This window comes from Rhinopithecus bieti, unplaced genomic scaffold (genome assembly GCF_001698545.2).
Source record: "Rhinopithecus bieti isolate Rb0 unplaced genomic scaffold, ASM169854v2 scaffold_18153, whole genome shotgun sequence".
Taxonomy (NCBI): Eukaryota; Metazoa; Chordata; class Mammalia; order Primates; family Cercopithecidae; genus Rhinopithecus; species Rhinopithecus bieti.
In genome coordinates, this window is record NW_016809139.1 from 2,118,936 (window position 1) to 2,131,629 (window position 12,694).

The following is a 12,694-nucleotide window of genomic DNA, read 5'->3' on the forward strand; positions in this document are numbered from 1 at the left end:
AAAAAAAAAAAAAAAAAAAAAAAAAAAAAAATAAGTTTTGTAAAGCAAAAATATAAACACTTTCTGACAATGCAATAAAGCTAGAAATTTCTAAACAAAAAATTGTTTATCTCTTTTTTTTCTGTAAACTAAAAAGCTTTCTGTTAAACAACTATTTAATGAAAGGGGAAATTCAAATCAAAAATAGAGAATTTCTGAAAAATAATGATAAAACAATGGGATATATTTAAAGTAGTAACCAGAGAAAATTCCTAACTTTAAAGACATATATCAATAAAATTTAAGAATGAAAATAAATGCATTTCAAACTCCCAGAAACTAGAAAACGAACAATGTAAACCATGAGAAAACAAAAAGAAGGAAATAATAAAAATGAAAGTAGAAACTGAGTAGAAAACAGACTAACGGTAAATCAGATGAATACATTAAAATCCTAGTTCTCTGGAGGGGAAAAAAAAAAATCAAACTAGCTAATTTAATCAAGGAAGAAAGAGAGAAAGCACAAACATACAAAATAAGAAATAATGATGGGGGCCGGGCGCCGTGGTTCATGCCTGTAATTCCAGCACTTTGGGAGATCACCTGATGTCAGGAGTTTGAGACCAGCCTGGTCAACATGCTGAAACCACATCCCTACTAAAAATACAAAAATGAGCCGGGCGTGGTGGCGGGCACCTACCTGTAACCTCAGCTACTGGGAGGCTGAGGTAAAAGAATCACTTGGACCTGGGAGGCAGAAGTTGCAGTGAGTCAAGAATACGCCACTGCACTCCAGCCTGGGTGACAGAGCGAGAGTCCATCTCATAAAAATAATAATAAATAATGATGGGAAAATAACTACTGACAGCACGTTTTTAAAGTCTAAAAAGCTGGGCATGATGGCTCACACCTATAATCCCAGAACTTTGAGAGGCTGAGGCAGGCAGATCACCTGAGGTCAGGAGTTTGAGACCAGCCTGACCAACACGGAGAAGCCCCGTCTCTAAACTACAAAATTAGCGGGGCACAGTGGCGCGCCTATAGTCCCAGCTACTCGGGAGGCGGAGGCAGCAGAACCGCTTGAACCCAAGGGGCGGAGGTTGCCGTGAGCCGGGATCACACCACTGCACTCCAGCCTGGGCAAGCAGAGCAAAATTCCATCTCAGGAAAAAAAAAAAAGTAAAGGAAGACCACTTCATATACCTCAATGAAAATAAATTTTACAACCTAACTGCAATATGTAATTTCCAAGAAAATATAGTTTATCAAAATTAGCAAATGGCTGAAACAGACCAATTTTCATCAAAGAGATACAAAAAAGTACCTGGCCCAGCTAGTTTCCCAAAATTCCATCAAACCTTACAGACCAAGCAGCTCCAGTGCTACATAAATTACTTCAGAAACAGAAAGTAAGTAAAAACTTCCAAATTCTTTTAATGAATTACGTAGAACATCAATACCTAAACCTCATAAAAAGAGCATAAAACAAAAGTTATCGATCAACCACTTGTGAATTATAGATGCAAAAACTCCTAATAAAATTGAAGCAATAGACTCCAATACCACATTAAGAAAATAATATTATGACTAAGTGGGATTTATACCAGGAGTGCAAATACAGTTCAGTATTGAACTACAGTGGCCCGGGGCAGTGCCTCACATCTGTAGTCCCATCACTTCAGGGGACTGAGGCTGGAGGATCACTTGGGGCCAGGAGTTTGAGATCAGCCTGGGCAACATGGTAAGATCTCGCCTCTACTAAAAATACCAAAAAAAATTTTAAAAGCCAGGCGTGGTCCCAGCTACTTGGGAGGCTGAGGTGGGAGGATGGCATCAGCCTAGAGGGGCGGAGGCTGCAGTGAACCAAGATCACACCACTGCACTCCAGCCTGGGTGACAGAGCAAGACCCTGTAAGGCACCATGGCTCACACCTGCAATCCCAGAGCTTTGGGAGGTGGAGGCAGGTGGATCCCTTGAACCTAGGAATTCAAGACCAGCCTGTCCAACATGGCAAAACCCTCTCTCTACAAAAAATACAAAAAAATTAGCTGGGCATGGTGGCACATGCCTGTAGTCTCAACTACTCAAGAGGCTGAAGTAGGAGAATCACTTGAGCCCAGGAGGTTGAGGCTGCAGTGACCTGAGTGACAGAACAAGACCCTGTCTTAAAAGACGAGAGAGAATTTTTTAAAATCTCTAATAAAGTGTATAACACAGAAGTAGACTTGCACAAACAGAAAGGCAGCCCTTGCTCTTGAGTATGTCTCAACATGATCAAGATGTTAGTTCTGCACATGGGAATCTATAAACTTATTTTGATCACAACAAAAATACCTAAATTAAACATGCAAGAGTAACTACGAAAACCCTGAAAAGGATGAAGCTGAGGGAGACGTTCATAAGCACTATGATACATACTGTTCAAAAGGAACAGTTTAGTTGCAAGCAAATTTGGAGCTGTTCTCAGTAGGCTTGTTCCTAGTTGTGGCGTGGGTGTAGCAATTCTGAAACTATCTTATGCACGTTGTAGCACTGAGCAAATACAGAAATGTGTTGATGTTGGTGAGAGCAGAAATAAATGAGAGGCAAGAAAGAGCCCTCCAGGTTATAAAATTGGACGCATCAGTATCCGTTCATGATTTCATTTTTTTCTTTTGAGACAGAGTCTTACTCTCCCAGGCTGGAGTGAAGTGGCGCGATCTCGGCTCACTGCAACCTCTACCTCCCGGGTTCAAGCAATTCTCCTGCTTCAGCCTCCTGAGTAGCTGGGACTACAGGCACGTGCCACCATGCCCGGCTAATTTTTGTATTTTTAGTAGAGATGGGGTTTCACCATCTTGGCCAGGCTGGTCTCAAACTGCTGACCTTGTGATCCACCCGCCTTGGCCTCCCAAAGTGCGGGGATTACAAGCGTGAGCCACTGCACCCGGCCCAGTTCATGATTTCTAAGGCACATCCCTATCAGCTCTGTCTGCTAAAAGGGTGGAGTAGCAGCAACGCCCCCACAGCAGCAAGCACACCTGCTGCCAGAGGAACCAGGGCTCTGTGGAGACGCGGCTGATTCCAGCACAAGGGCAATGAGCTCCCAGAACCTAAAACATCTTGGCATGCCACAAATGATTAGAAAGTGCTCAAAAGAACACAGGTGCCAGTCTGAAGTGACTCTTGATGGCTAAATCTGGGACAACCTGAGCATCAGTAAAGCTGACTGACTCTTAACCACTGCCTGAACAGAAGGCCCTGCAGACGCTCCCCAGCCTAGGGGATATGGGCTGACAGAGGTGGGTAGAAAGGTCAGCACCCTTAGTCAAGACTGGCTCAGGAAAGAACTGCCACTGGGTGAGGGGCGGGACACTCAAGTGGTCTCACAGCGGCTCCCCAGAGATAGATCACACCAGGGAGACACCGGACAACTCCTGGAAGGAGTGATCAAATCCAACATTACAACCAGGGGCTATGGAGAGAAGAGCTGGCACAGCAGGCCAGGGACAGCATCCTTCTCGGGCATGCCAGGCAGAGGGGGCCTATGGAGCAGCCCGGTGAAAACCCTGGGCACAGAGTCTTGGGCAGGCTTCCCCGGTGGAAAACACCTCACGTGTGTCCTCACTCACTGCTGGGGAACCAAGCCCCGTCCATGTGGAGCCCCTGGGAAAGGAGGCAGAGCAAAGTCAGCAGAGAAAGGGTGTATGAGGTGAAGTCTGAGGAAACCAGGTGCAGACTTACAGTTCCTGTCTGATTAACAACTACCTCTGTGCCTCAGGTTTAGGCTACGATGTCACCGTGTGTAATCATCTACGTACTTTCTATGCTGCTAAATCTTGCTTTACTTGAGTCAAAATACACAGGAAGAAATGCCTCACAGAATTTTCTGTCAGTTCACAACAGAAGTGTGTCAAGAATGAGAAGGTTCTTTCTGGATTCATGAATACACAACTAGACAACACAAGTGAAAGCTTGGGCGGCCACAGGGCTGAGGCCCACTCGTTCCACGGAGAGTCACAGGGCGCCTCCTGCCCAGGCACGGCCACAGGGAGAAGGGCACGGTCCTGGCCTCAGTGGGGTCACAAACAAGCAGAAGAAACAACAGATGACCAAGGACAACGGAGCCATGATGGGAACACGGGGGTCATGAAAACAAAGCTGAAAGTCATGATCAAACACAGCTCAGACTAAGGCTGGCAGCCATGGGGCACAGTGAGACAGCTCACAAGACTGGAGACACGGGCACGCAACCGCGCTTGGGGCCACGGTGAGCACAGCACGCCAGATGAGGGCGCAAACACGCAACAGCAAGCCCCACACTTGGCCCAGGAATGAAGGGGCAACAGAGCATGTTAAAAGGTAAATTTGAAAAATGGCAGCTGCCTCAGCAAAGCCTAGACTCAAACATTTTCAACCCTTTCCCACCGCGCGTCCCCCTCCCCTCACTGGTACTCACACAGCACTCTGTCCAGTAAATATGGAGGAAGGGGAACGTGAGCAGAGCTTTGTTTCCTTCTTTGGGCAGCAGCTCCTCTTTGAATTGAACAAAGTTAGACTCCAGGTGAATCATCTTCGGAGCCCGGCCATAGGACCTGTAAACAATTGTTTGAAGTCACTGAGAAAACAACTCAACAACATTCATCAGAAGAGGGGAAACAGAACAACAAACAATGTAATCATAGCCACGAGTTCAGAGCACATATATTAACCTCAAATCATAACTGTACTATTCTGCTCAAACACATTCTATGAATTATTTTAAACACAGTTCACATGTACAGGTCAAAGCTCCATTTCCACAAAATCTTTCACTTTCCTCAAGGATACAGGCACAGTGATACATTCTTCCACGTATTGCATTTAACCAGGGCCACTACAGACTCAACAGCGGGTTTCAGCCTAACAGAATCTATAATTACGTCACCATAAAAGAAGAAAAGTGTGTCCCAAATGTCCAAAGTGCAGTTTTAACTTATGAAAGTTGTAGGGTTGCATTCGTATTTTTGGAACAACTTGTATTTTATCCAAGAAACAAAGTTATTTGGTGAAAAGATAAGAGATTCTTGTTTGCAAAGCACAAATAAAATAGCAGTACAAACCTCTGTTTTATTCTCAACCCAAGAAGAAGGAATCCATCAAGAAATCCCACACGTAGGGCCGGGCGTGGTGGCTCAAGCCTGTAATCCCAGCACTTTGGGAGGCCGAGACGGGCGGATCACGAGGTCAGGAGATCGAGACCATCCTGGCTAACACGGTGAAATCCCATCTCTACTAAAAAATACAAAAAACTAGCTGGGCGAGGTGGCAGGCGCCTGTAGTCCCAGCTCCTCGGGAGGTTGAGGCAGGAGAATGGCATAAACTCGGGAGGCGGAGCTTGCAGTGAGCTGAGATCCGGCCACTGCATTCCAGCCTGGACAACAGAGCGAGACTCCGTCTCAAAAAAAAAAAAAAAAAGAAAAGAAATCCCACACGCCCCCTGCATCTCATCCAAGGCTCTCAGTGACGGCCCAACAATGCTTCTAACAGTGAACCACACTGCATGGATTTCTGTGCCATGCCTGTACTTCTCGCTTCTAGCAGCTGCATCTCTTCTGAATGTTACAGCTGAATTTTGTTTCTCATCCAATCTAAGGATGCTGTGTTTAATAACTTAAAACCAACTATCATTAACATGACTATGCTGATGCTCAAGTATGTGCATTTTCTATTTGCCGGCTCTATTTTTCCTTGTCCTTTGGGAGATTAATCAAGTTTTCTTTTTCCATCTTTTCTCTCTGCTGGTTTGAAAGTCTTATCTATTTCTATTTTACCGTTGGTTACATTTTAATTCTTAGTATGTAACTAAAGGTTTTACTACAAAGACTAAAGTTAAAGTCTATCCCCCCTTCTCTCTGCTCTCCTTAACACATATCTGAAATTTTAGATTTTTAATTGTTTTTAAAAGTGACACCTTAACTTCAGCAAAACATGTCATGTTGCTGGCAGACACTGCTATCACCCTGGATCCCTGGGTTCATTTGCCTTCATATTGGGATGCATCCTTTAATTATTCAGAGGGTGGCAAGGCTTCTGATCTTACAGATGTCTGAAAATATATATATATATATATTTTCTATAGTATATATAAAGTATTTTTTTTTCCTGAGATAGATTCGCTCGTCGCCCAGGCTGGAGTGCAGTCCGGCCCAGAAATCAAGCTTACTGCAAGCTCCGCCTCCTGGGTTTCAACGCCATTCTTCTGCGCTCAGCCTCCGCCCAGTAGCTGGGACTACAGGCGCCCGCCCACTCGCCCGGCCTTAGTTCTTCATATTGTTTTAGTAGAGACGGGGTTTCCGTGTTTTAGCCAGGACGGTTTCGATCTCCTGAACCCTCGCTGATCCACCGTCTTGGCCTCCAAAGTGCTGGGATTACAGGCTTGAGCCACCGCGCCCGGCCCTGAAAATATTTTTATTCACTTCAGTGCACCTATCTCCATAGCATGACAAGCAATAAACATGTTATCTGAATGGGACTCTAGGGTAGACACGAATGGTTTTCTGCACACAGAAGTGATGGAGCGGAACTCCTAGCCATCCTGGGCCCCACACGGCCACCTGGAGGCCTAGAGGAAAAACCTCTCAGCACCTGTGGCTCACGCAAGGCCCTCAGGGTGGGAAGCTGTGACACAGTCTTCCCTCTTGACGACACTGTGAATGATAAAGAATTCTAGGGTCTGGGGTACTTTCCCTCAGGACTGGGGAGGCTGCTCGTAAACGTATTTTTTTTTTTTTTTTTGAGACGGAGTCTCGCTCAGTCGCCCAGGCTGGAGTGCAGTGATGCGATCTTGGCTCACTGCAACCTCCGCCTCCCGGGTTCATGCCATCCTCCTGTCTCAGCCTCCCAAGTAGTTGGGACTACAGGCGCCCATCGTCGTAAACGTATTTTATGTTGCGTTGTAAGTGGTTCTGTTAGAAACTGTATACTTGGTTCTTCTTCCGTTTCTCTCTGATGCCCTGGCATGATTTTCTGTTTGCTTTGTTTTCTTCATTCTGCTTGACATTCACTAGGCTCCTGCAGTATCCCGACTCCCTTCTGGGAGAATCTTGACAGCCATTCTTCAAATGTTACCTGTCCTCTGTTCCTTCCACTTTCCTTCTGAAAAGCCCCTCAGGTGGATCCTGGAGCTCCTGGATTTATCCTCTGGAGCCAGCTTTTTCTCCATGCTCTCCTGCTCCTGCTTTTCGCAATGGTATCCGGAGTCTCTAAGCTCAGTTCTTCCAGCACACTGATTTGATTTTCAGCTACACAGCTGTTCAGTGCATCTGGGAAACTCTATTTCAATTGTTTTCATTTCCTAGATCCAATCAATTAATTTCAAATTTCTACTTTTTATCAAAGTAATTATTTTGTTTTCTTTTATTTTATTTTTTGAGCCAGAGTTTCGCTCTTGTCACCCAGGCTGGAGTGCAATGGCGCGATCTCGGCTCACTGCAATCCCCTCATCCCACGATCAAGCAATTCTCCTGCCTCAGCCTCCGGGTAGTTGGGATTACAGACGTGTGCCACCACGCCTGGCTAATTTTGTATTTTAGAAGAGACAGGGTTTCACCATGTTGGCCAGGCTAGTCTTAAACTCCTAACCTCAGGTGATCTACCCACCTTGGCCTCCCAAAGTGCTGGGATTATAGGTATGAGCCACTGTGCTGGGCTGAGATAAGTACTTCAATACAAAGAGTACTGAAAAGCTTTTCTCTCTCTCCCTCTCTTCCCCTTCACCGCCCACCAATACACACACATCCATGTCTTGGTCTGTTTCCCGCTGCTGTAACAGAATATCACAGGTTGGGTAAATTACAAGCAACAGAAGGTTATTGCGCTCACAGTTCTGGAGGCTGCGAAGTCCAAGATCAAGGTGCCAACATCTGGTGAGGGCCTTCTTGCTATGTCAAAACATGGCAGAGGGCATCCCATGGTGACAGGGCAAGAGCCAGAGAGCCAAAGAAAGCTCATTTTGATAACAAAGCCACCCAGATGATAAGGAGCCCACTCCCGTGACAGCAACATTAATCCACTCACGAGGGCAGAAATTAAGTTTCCGTGGCAAGAATCTTTGGGGGAGACATTCAAACTACAGCAAGTACCTACCCCATCCTTCTCAACCTGCCTTCCTGCATGAGTTTCCAGGGCTGTTGTCACAAACTACCACAAACCTGGAGGCTTAGCTTACTCTTGCATATTTCATGAGGCCCAAAAGTTGAAATCAAGGTGTGGGTGGGCTTGGTTCCCTCTGGCTGCAGCGGGAGGTTGCTTGCCTCTCTCCCAGCTTCTGGTGGCTGCTGGCATCCTCAGCATTCTTTGGCTCATGGCCGCATCACTCTAATCTCTACCTCCATCTTCACAAGGTCTTCTCCCCGTGTCTTCTTTTCTGCCTCTTATAAGGACACTTGTCATTGGATTTAGGGTCTACCCTAATTGAAAATGATCTCACATTGAAGTCCTTACCTTAACTATATCTGCGAAGCCCCTTATTCCAATAAAGACACATCCTGAGGTTTCAGGTGGACGTATCTTCCCTAAGGTAACACATTTCTTTCCTAAATTTCAAGGTCGTTTCTGAAAAATGTAGTCTTTTCCCTGGGCCATACAATTTTCCTGAGATAAGTTCTTTATTCTCTTGCTCAGGAAGCATGGATCCGGCTGCAGGGTTCCCAGAGCGGAACTGTGCCCTGTTCAGAACCTAGGCCGGCTGGTTTTACAACGGCCCTTCTCCCTTGCCTTCTGCAGTGCCTCAGATCCAACGGTCTGGAGCTCTTCTGTTCACAGAAAGGCTTTCCAGGTTCCTGAGGGGTGGGTAATGACAGCAATCACTTCACTACAAACAGGAGTGGGGACCCTGAGTCTAAGTGTCCCTGTCCACACCTCTGCCAACTCCCAACCCCAGCCCTGCTTTCACCCAGGCCTTCCAAGATCTGGCACTTTGTCCCTTGTCAGAAATACCCCGCCCCCCCAAGGAGCCACAAGACACAAACTTCCTCAGCTTTCTCTCCCAATTCCTCCACCTGTTTCTCTTTCTCCCAAAAACATAGCCACATCCCCCTGCCTCTGCTGCCTCCTCCTTTCTCTGTCTTTATGCACGTCCGCCTTTTTAGTTCTTTATGTAGGGTTATTTGTTTAGCATTTGTTTGGTCAATTTTTTTTTAGTCCATTTATTTGTTTACTATTTATGTAGTCCATTTAGTGGAGCTTCAGAAAGGGGAAGCGATGAATACAAATATTAAATCTACGCAGTTTCTTTTTATTTGTTTATTTTTGAGCCAGAGTCTTGCTCTGTCACCCAGGCTGGAGGGCAGTGATGCAATCTTAGCTCTCTGTAGCCTCCAGCTCCTGGGCTCAAGTGATCCTCTCACCTCAGCCTCCCAAGTGGCTAGGACTACAGGTGTGCACCACCACGTCCAGCTAATCTTGTTTCTTCTTTACAGAGACAGGGTTTCACTATGTTGCTCAGGCTGGTCTTGAACTCCTGGGCTCAAGCGATCCTCCCACTCGATCCTCCTAAAGCGTTTGGATGACAGGCATGGGCCACCACCGGACCTATATAATTTCTCTATTTAATTTTTCTCTCAAAATTATCTTGTTTCATGGACACACTTTTTTTTCCCTTTATCTATCAGAATGCCCTTACAGATTACTCCATTTGCTAAACTATTTTCTCTCTTTCACAGCACTGGGCCTCCTCACATGTTAAGCAGTTTTTCTCTAACACTCGGTACACTCTTTCTATTAAATATTAGCAACTAAATGCATATCTTGTGAGACATTACAATCAGCACAGAAATTAGACTGTATTCACCTGGTAAGTCATCTCCAGAAAGCCACCTTAATCCCTCATGTTACTAAGCCACAAACTGGTGGTCAGAAAGGAATAATGCTGTGAGAATCAGAATTACATAAACACAAATAACAGGAAATTCTATATACCCTGGTTAAAATTAGATTACCTATGTTACAAGATAAAATCCAAACATTTTTTACAAATAACATCTGGTCTTACCAGAAATAAGTTTTCCAAAAAGAGGATTCCCAGCCAGTGATTTCCTATGAGTATGTCACCAGATGACTAACTATAAACATGCGACAGAGCCTGCGATGGCTGATCTAACCTCGTTCCTAAGTTTTAAACACCATCTTTCTGTTTACCTTCTTGTCCTTAAGGAAAACGCACGGGAGCCAGGGTAGAGGGAGGGTCTTGTAGGACGGCTGATACAGCCCAGTTCTTCTTCTACTTTTTTTTTTTTTTTTTTGAGACGGAGTTTCGCTCTGTCGCCCAGGCTGGAGTGCAGTGGCACAATCTCAGCTCACTGCAAGCCCCGCCTCCTGGGTTCACACCATTCTCCTGCCTCAGCCGCCCCAGTAGCTGGGACTACAGGAGCCCACCACAACGCCCGGCTAATTTTTTGTATTTTTAGTAGAGACGGGGTTTTACCGTGTTAGCCAGGATGGTCTCGATCTCCTGACCTCGTGATCCGCCCACCTCGGCCTCCCAAAGTGCTGGGACTACAGGCATGAGCCACCGCGCCCAGCCTCTTCTGCTTTAAAGTAGAGTCTAAGTGAGGACATGTCGCCTTTGCAAAATGCCTGTGCCTTTAAGACGTTCTGGTTAACCATGAAGAATCGCACATCATTCCTATAAAAGTGAGTCTTTAACTCAAAAAAATTGTCTTGTTTCTACTTTCCAATGTCTCGTTAAGAAAACCATTGTAGTCTGGGCACCGTGGCTCACGCCTATAATCCCAGCACCTTGGGAGGCTGAGGAGGGCGGGTCAGCTGAGGTCCGGAGTTCGACACCAGTCCAGCCAACATGGCAAAACCTGTCTCTACTAAAAATACAAAAATTAGCCAGGTATGGTAGCGCACACCTGTAATCCCAGCTACTCGGGAGGCTGAGGCAGGAGAATTGCTTGAACCCGGGAGGCGGAGGTTGCAGTGAGCCAAGATCGTGCTACTGCACTTCAGCCTGGGCAACAGAACAAGACTCTGTCTCAAAAAAAAAAAAAAAAAAAAAGAAAGAAAGAAAGAAAAAAAGAAAACCATCGTATTCCATAAAGAATAAGACCCATAGATTATATGAGGTCACTGTTTCTTTAGAACTGAGGCTTTTAACTTGTGCTGCTTCACTTGTTCACATAAATGTTTAAACAACATACACTTATTTAAAAACATGTAGTTCATTTTAAAAAATGAAGAGAGGGATACAGTCAAAAAATACACAACATACCTTCTCCATTCCATCGGTTCTCTTGGAAGCTGCTGAGAGAGCGTTGGATAAACAGAGGTAAATAAATTCTGATCTCCAGCACCTATGAAGGGAAAAAAGAAATTCAGTTACCATATTTTTAGGTGAATACATGCAAAATGGGCTCTAGAGCTTAATAAATTGGTGTTTTTAGGTAATTTTATGTTTAATAAAACAATATCCCAAGACTCTTCTGTACCTGTGCCTCTACAGAATGAGCCTCAGGAAAACCCAGCACAGACAGATGTGATGAAGCTGAACCCTCATGACACCTCCATGGAGTGGGTGTGATTTTCCCCACGAGGAAAATGGGGTCAGAGAAGGTGACGAACTCGCCCCAAGGACACAAAGCTAAGGAGAGGGAGCCGGCTCCACCTCACCCAGTTTTGCTGTGTTCTATAGCCCCCACTTTCTCCCAGACAGCCAAAATTCATGGAGAAAAAGAAACCAAAACTTCACCAAAATCAACTCACTGTTCAACCAAATGCCAGGAGAAGCTAAAATTTATAGGTGGCTCCCCATGTGCGAGTATTACACAAGGCACCTGCCAGGCACCCTCTCATTCTGTCCTCCCCATAACTCCTGGGAGGAAAGGCACAAACATGACCCACATTCATGGACGAGGAAAGTCAGCTTTGAGGGTCAACGTGTTCAGTGCACAGAGCTGACAGTGGCAGACACGAGTCAGGAATCTGGCTGCGGCTGACTTTACACTGCACGCTCAGTGTTAATTCAGCTCTTTTATCTTTGCTTTAATGTAAATGAAAAATTCATTTTGTTCTCATAAAATGATGAGATAACTGAATTACACTTAAGCGAAAAAAGAACCTTTTAATATAGATGACTAAAATTCTTATACTCAGAGGATCCTTTTTACTTCACCAAACCATTTTCCAAATTGCTTTTATATCGATCTTTAAGAAATCATTGGGAATTGATGTGTGCCATTAACACATCTGCTTATTTTGCTATCAAAAGCCTAAAAATAAAAAACCTCCTGAAACTCATATAATAATGTCAAGTCACTGAGGAAGGGTAATGACATTTCTGAGCAGATGGCACGGTGAGTGGGCAGGGTGCTGGGAACCTCACTGCCCGGTCCCCATCTCAGTTTCATCACTGACCAGCTGACTACACCTGGGGAGACGATTTAACCTTCCTGTGCCACGGGGACATGGGCAATGGGAAAATGGGAAGAGCTCAGCCAGAGGAGCTCTGCTGAGGATTACATGAGACCACACGTCAGTCACCTCAAACACGGCACGGCACACGGTGGTTACAAAGGGACTATTACTACATTTTGATAACACAAAAACAATGTTTGTTTGAAGTTATGACTTTTCATCTTGTTCATTTATTTGGTAGTCATCTCGGAAATCAATCAAAGAGGTCGGGCGTGATGGCTCACACCTGTAATCCCAGCATTTTGGGAGGCTGAGGCAGGCGGATCACCTGAGGTC

General features: G+C 45.3%; 1 protein-coding gene across 4 annotated transcripts in view; it reads right to left on the reverse strand.

The window, feature by feature from the left end:
* The window catches only part of TRAPPC10 (trafficking protein particle complex subunit 10), a 100,419-nt gene that overhangs the window by 70,720 nt on the left and 17,005 nt on the right, over window positions 1-12,694 (reverse strand). For 2 of the 4 annotated variants that reach the window (XM_017888736.1, XM_017888737.1), the window contains exons 2-3: window positions 11,217-11,298; window positions 4,419-4,554 (exon numbers count right to left, since the gene is read on the reverse strand). In XM_017888736.1, coding sequence (XP_017744225.1) covers window positions 4,419-4,554; window positions 11,217-11,298 — 218 coding nt within the window. Of the gene's footprint in view, window positions 1-4,418; window positions 4,555-8,443; window positions 8,782-11,216; window positions 11,299-12,694 lie in introns of those variants that run through there. The other 2 variants (XM_017888738.1, XM_017888739.1) reach the window with 2 other exon arrangements.